The sequence below is a fragment of the Fusarium oxysporum genome, genomic scaffold, assembly GCF_000149955.1.
Source record: "Fusarium oxysporum f. sp. lycopersici 4287 supercont2.71 genomic scaffold, whole genome shotgun sequence".
NCBI lineage: Eukaryota > Fungi > Ascomycota > Sordariomycetes > Hypocreales > Nectriaceae > Fusarium > Fusarium oxysporum.
This window is the reverse complement of record NW_017264871.1, coordinates 1-5,988: the sequence shown is the minus strand read 5'-3', so window position 1 is coordinate 5,988 and position 5,988 is coordinate 1. Positions and strand designations below refer to the sequence as shown.

The following is a 5,988-nucleotide window of genomic DNA, read 5'->3' as shown; positions in this document are numbered from 1 at the left end:
ACGTTCAAACGCCTTTGTAGTACCGGATTCTCCTCCAGCCACAAAGAATCTTTCGTTGATGAACCGCCTAGCTTCTGACCGTTTTTTTGAGATATACGACCATCGAGCCATACGCCTTGGGGGTGTCTCTCTTGTGTCTGATTCGTGAGGAAGATAGTCGCTACAGTGATATTCATAGCCTGTAGATCTTGAAAGGGCGGTAGTGGATTCCCATCGGTTCATTGACCGTCAGAAACGAGTATGGGGGCTTGTTGTTGAGCTGGGTAGGATAAAAAAACTCTAGTAGTCCGTTCTAGCGACTGTCGCATTGGTGTGAGACCGTACATATGATGTCGTAGGCTGTCCAGCAGTGTACTCTGCTCATTACTTGTCGAATTGCTATAGGTGTTGAAGCTGTGGTCAATCTGCTCCAACAGGCGAATAACGGCGTCAATTTTGCGAGGCACAAAGTTCTGATACTTATTGAGCCAATCGTTCTAGATCTTGCGCGCCATGACCATTGCGTCCGAGTTTTCCGTGGTAGAGTCCATCGCATTGGTAATAAAGCCAAACCCCAAAAATCCAGCAAGGTCGGCAGCTTTCTCGGTTGCAATGATGTCAGCAGTTGCGGTAAAAGCTGTCAGTCAGCTCCTTCTTGACATTTCCTTCCCAGCACTTCACAACATCGTTAGGCCAACGCTCCTAGGGAACATAATACTTTTTAGATAGCTTGGCTCTAATGTCCAACACAACATTTGCATTATCATTTCTATCAGCCTACATCAGAGAGTACTCAGTAAATATCCCATCATTCACTTCAACAGCATAGCTGGCGGAGGTATTATCATGAATGTCGGTTATGCGAAGAACAAATATCTTCTAAGCTTGGAGAGTAAGTCCGATCGAACAGATCGTAGAGGAGTCAATCATCTACTTCTGGAGAGCACTTTGGGTAAGGTTCTGACCAAGTCTAAGGAATCTGCCACCTTGAACTGTTTGTAAATTCCACCAGTATCGGTAACAGGAGTGTCGATGATCCTCTTGATGGAGTCAGATAACCCCACCGGGAGAGGAAGCGACATTGCTCCACTGCATAAACTTGTCTGTCTTGGGTAGACTTGACAGTCGTGAGGACGTGGTTGACAGAAGCGGCGGATTTGTCTATGACAATACCTGGCCTTCTGCAAAAAGAATCAGACGCATAGAGGGAGCAAATGCTCGACTAGAAAGCTGCATTGGTGCGACGTCATCCTTAAGGAACAGCCTCCAAGCTTGCAAGGAGCCCAGTTCGCTTCTTCTTTCACGATGCAAATAGGCAACATAAAGACCTCACTAAATCAACCTCTAGATGAAATTGAGTGCCAAAGTTATACGCAAAGTTTTACTTAGATAGCTCCCGTTCTTAACAATTAACAACGGGAATATTAACCTTATCAATAAATAATATGTAAATTATTAGGCTCACTAGACCTTAGCCAGTACCCCGATAAATGTCATAACACTCAGCATTAAATACATATCAGGTACAGACTGACTACTACTAGAGGACTTGGTGGAAGTTTGCGCTGCTGATATTGTTACTGTAGCACGCGTCTTAGCAGATAAGGTTGGTAGGTCGTTAACTTCGGTTAGGGTGGGTTTATCCTGTGCTGACTGTGATAAAAGTTAATATTCTTAAAGAGATAATGTAATGTAGTGCTTCACTTACATGCTCTTTCCCAATAACTGACGCGAAGTTATCACAGGTCGCGTACCCCCAAGCATTGGATGTTGCGGCTTCTGTGGCTAGACATGAAGTGTTCCCAATATATTGACAAGTGTATGCCAACCGAAGCAATCGCGGTTGGCACTCGCAAGAACTCAATCTTGACGTTTCTATATCAGACGTATACGGTAGGCAATCGCTAAGAAGATTTCTGGCAGTTTGGCAAGCCTTCTCTACGTCGATACAGAGCTCCTCAGGGTACTCAGTGTATGGCTTGGCTGAGGGCGTGGTCGGAGAAAAGGTAACATAGCTACCGCAGAGACTCTCCCAAAGCTCGATGCCTCTGTCAAATGTTCCTTCGAACTGGTTGCCGAGGAAGCAGAGCTGTAGCTCATTCTCACACCTATTATCGGGCATAATCGGCATCAGCAATAATAGAAATTACTGCGATCTGCTGTAAGGGAAGCACTCACTTATACAAGGAGTCCAAATACTCTTGGTTACAGAGGCATTCTTGCTTTCCTGGGCGTTCTAATACAGTGGCGCAAGCGTTTCCGGAGTTAAGAAAATCATTGCAGGCAGGGAATGATGTCACGTCAGACCCGGCCTCGCAAGTCCAGCTGGTGGAGATTGTTTGCGCGGCGCAACTCTGTAACAATGATGCTACCAGAATGCAAGGCTTCATAGTCCCGTGTTACTATATGGTACGGGGAAAGAGATATCAGAAGGGCTCCGTAGGTCCAATTGTTGTCAGGTGATACAATAAAACCTGATAAAAAGTTGCAGTCGTATACAATACTAGGTCAGAGAGAATGCCACAAGTAGGGGTTTTATCCTCCCCCTCTCCAACCACTAGTAATCATGTGAATAGTCAGTGCATCAACTTTGTCTCTGGTCCTGAACTTTTATTCGGTGATGTAAACTCCAAAATGGCAAGCTGAAAAAGTGATAAGCCATCATCACATCCCGTAATGCAAGGTTGTGAAACTCGCGCAATATGATTGGTTAATGGGTCGTCCTAGGTCCAGCCTCACTTATCCTTTTAACCATTTTGGATTCACTTATCAGCTGTGGCGTTAACCTGAGTTGCATTGAGAACTTCTCTAAGAATTGGCAAGCTTTTTGTATTTATGAGTATAAAAGGCAGTACTCGAGGCAGAGAAGTACACAAACATCTCTTTAACTCTAAGACTAATCCAACATGCGTTACAGTGCAACAAATCCACATTTTTTAAAGTCCTTTTGGACTTCTATAGGTCAATGTAAGGAATGACCTTGCTGTTTCGTTCTTTATTTATTGGCACAAGGCAGTATAATAAGAGATTACTTTATCTGACATTACATCACAGCTCTTGAAAGCATTATTGCGTCCTTAATCGGCATTATCAAACAAGTTTCACAATCTATCAGTCGTAAATACAATGCATACAAGCAGCGAACCCCCCTTCAAAGGCCACCGCTGCTTCTCACAAACCAGGGCATGGCTCTTCAGCTCCTCTGCCAATTTGTGTTAATTACCACTATCTGTGCACTATGGCATCGATCAAATACCAACAATGGGCTCGTTACTGTGGGAGACAATCGTGACCCTTCATTTGACTCCAGGGGCTTTCATCCACCCCCGATCCTCAACTCTTCTATTGTCTGGGCCACTGTTCCGGCGTGGATCATGTCTGCCTATTCCTCGCTGTGGTCTGCAATGCTTGATTCTCTCAAAAAGGTCTATCTTCTTTTAGAGCTTGAGAAAGAAAACCAAAAGCACATACCATTTGTTGAAATATTGGTACGGCTTTTGAAACGAGTCTCTCATCACCAATCCACTCAATCTCAGTCTCACCCACAAACAAAGCACTCTACAATTGGAAAAACTTTATTGTTGGACTATGGGGAGTGGCCTGTCATAAACGGTATTCGAGCGGCTTTGGTAGGCCATGTACTTTTGGGCTTCTGTCTACTATTACGAGCAGGGCTGTGGACTGCAGGTGGTCTCACCGCGGCAATCTTCGCCACGGCTTTGGTGCCTTCAGAAACGCCTGCCACTCTCTACAGTACACAATACTTTGACGAAGATCTTGGCTGGAACGAGGGCAGAGGAGCTAGCAACTCTTCTATTACACCCGCTTTCGACATCGTGAGTGCAACGGTTTTAAGAAGCGGAGATGACTATCCTTGGACCACAGAGACACACTCTTTCTTACCATTTGTCCCAGTTAATAAGAACGCCCCTGGAAACTACACTTTCAAAACTGAGGCATATTCCTCTACAGTTAACTGTACTATTGCTATTGAAGATGACCTGGTCAAAATCGGAGGGATCAGGCTAGATCTCGAGGAGGGTGACGAATTAGACGCTGCTCAGCTTCGATTTGGCTTTCAGTCTGACGGCTGTAACGTCAATAAGTGGTTCACTATAACTAATAACACCCTGCAGTATGCGAGAACTTGGTCTGCCGACTGTGGTTTGAGTAGCGGTCGAGCAAGATTTGGAATGTTTTCGGGTAACTTTAACGCTACCGAAAGGTTCCGTCTCTCTAACTTAACTGTTATAACTTGTCAGCCTCTGGTATATAAGTCCAATGTAACATTGGAAATGTCATTTCCCAACGACACCGCCACTCCAAAAGTTATCAGGTTTTCCGAAACAAGCAAGCAACAGATCTGGCCTTTTTTCTTTTCCAACTGGCTTCGAATTATCCCTCGATACTCTGTTTTCGATCCAACGGTGTACAATGACATGGACACCTTCTCTCGCCTCGTTATAGGACTGGCCTCCAGGGAACCGACGCTTGACACTTTACCCGAGAAACAACAGATCGCCAACTCCTTTGGAATTGTCTTCGCCGCTCTTTTCTCAAACTTCGTGACGCTACAAGGCTATTCTAATGCACCAAAACGAGAAATCGTCAGCACCCTGTCAAGGCTAAGGCTTCGGCTATTTGTCGTTAAGTCGGCTGCGTTAGCTACAGTTGTTATCCTTGCCACCACATTTGTCACTACTGTTATCCTGGCAATTTCTTTACACCGCAACCGACATATCATTAGCCATTATATGGACCTCCTGCTAGGTACGGCAGTGCTGTTACGGAATGGAAACTCTTCCGGCCTTGAGAGCTTCTTGGACGACCTTGTAAACTCAGGTAATGCGCTTAGCCCTGGGTTGAATAGGGTTGATATTGTGAAACTTGCCAAAAGGCGGCCGGATTTAAAAGACTATATAGTATGGGCAGAGGGAACACCAAGAACCTTGCATGTAAAGCGGCCATAACATGGTATAATAGTCTATAATGTCTATAAACTACCTTGGTTAATAACTAAAAAGCTTGCAATGCAGCAGTTAAACCACCGCTTGTCTTCCTACTTATTGCTAATATCCTAGATTCTCTTATTAGTCTCGCTCTTAAAATGTTCCTTGTCTTCCTGCTGGATCTTATTTAAAAATTCAACCTTGGGGACGTGGAGCGACCCCTACAATTTCCAACCCAGTACCCAGTTATGTAAGTGTATCTCTGCTTTACTCTCTTCTTAGCCTAATTATATTATATTACTTCTTAGTCTTGGGTAATATTTATTTCTCTGCATTATAACTTATAGCTATTATTATAATATAATTTTATTCCTACTTAATTTAGCCTAGCAAATCTTACTAAATTAAATAAAACCTTTTTATATATTGCCCTCCTGCTAATTATATTTAAATAGTATCTATTATTCTTCTTATGTATTTAAGAAAATATTATTTCCTTTTTATTTTCTTTTTCTCTATATAGATTAATATAATCTACTAAGTTTAACTGATTATAATATTATTATGCCTTACCCCTAGTTACTTTTAACTATATTAAAGAAATTAACCAAACTTTAAATTTATTACTTAAGTAGAATTCTAATTAAAATTAATTTATATTCTAGTGACTTACTATCTTTTAACTAATCTTATTATTTATTTAGTTACTATTTTACTTCCTAAAATGGTAATAAAACCTACCCCCTGGATTTTTTATAAAGCGTACCCCATGCCATTAATAGCGCATTTTTATTTTATATGGGTTTTTTTAAAATACTACGCCACCCCATGCACATTGGAGCGGCGATGGGGCGCATGGGGTAGCCTCAGCCGAAGGCCGTGTGTCCGCGGGCCGGGAAGCTATTACTACTACTACGTACTGATCCAGTGCCATGGCCATTCTTGGTATTATATATCATGTAAGGACTCCGTGTAAGAACCTGTCGTTTCCTAAGCTCCTGATCCCTCATCTTCATCTTCATGCCATCCGGGGGAGACCCGTAGACCAGGTGATTACGAT

The 5,988-nt window shown here is 43.0% G+C and overlaps 2 protein-coding genes across 2 annotated transcripts; one reads left to right on the top strand and one right to left on the bottom strand.

Moving 5' to 3' along the window:
• Nucleotides 1–476: 476 nt before the first annotated feature.
• On the bottom strand, nt 477–2,101 carry FOXG_22921 (uncharacterized protein; the record flags this gene model as incomplete). The annotated part of the gene is made up of 3 exons (XM_018403346.1): nt 477–616; nt 1,515–1,632; nt 1,688–2,101. 3 exons carry the CDS (start codon nt 2,099–2,101, stop codon nt 477–479), a joined length of 672 nt encoding a protein of 223 aa, XP_018258799.1.
• Nucleotides 2,102–3,353: 1,252 nt separating this feature from the next.
• On the top strand, nt 3,354–4,949 carry FOXG_17672 (uncharacterized protein; the record flags this gene model as incomplete). Its single annotated transcript, XM_018397682.1, has 1 exon — nt 3,354–4,949. The coding sequence occupies one exon, from the start codon at nt 3,354–3,356 to the stop codon at nt 4,947–4,949; it is 1,596 nt and encodes a 531-aa protein (XP_018258798.1).
• Between the last annotated feature and the right edge of the window lie 1,039 nt (nt 4,950–5,988).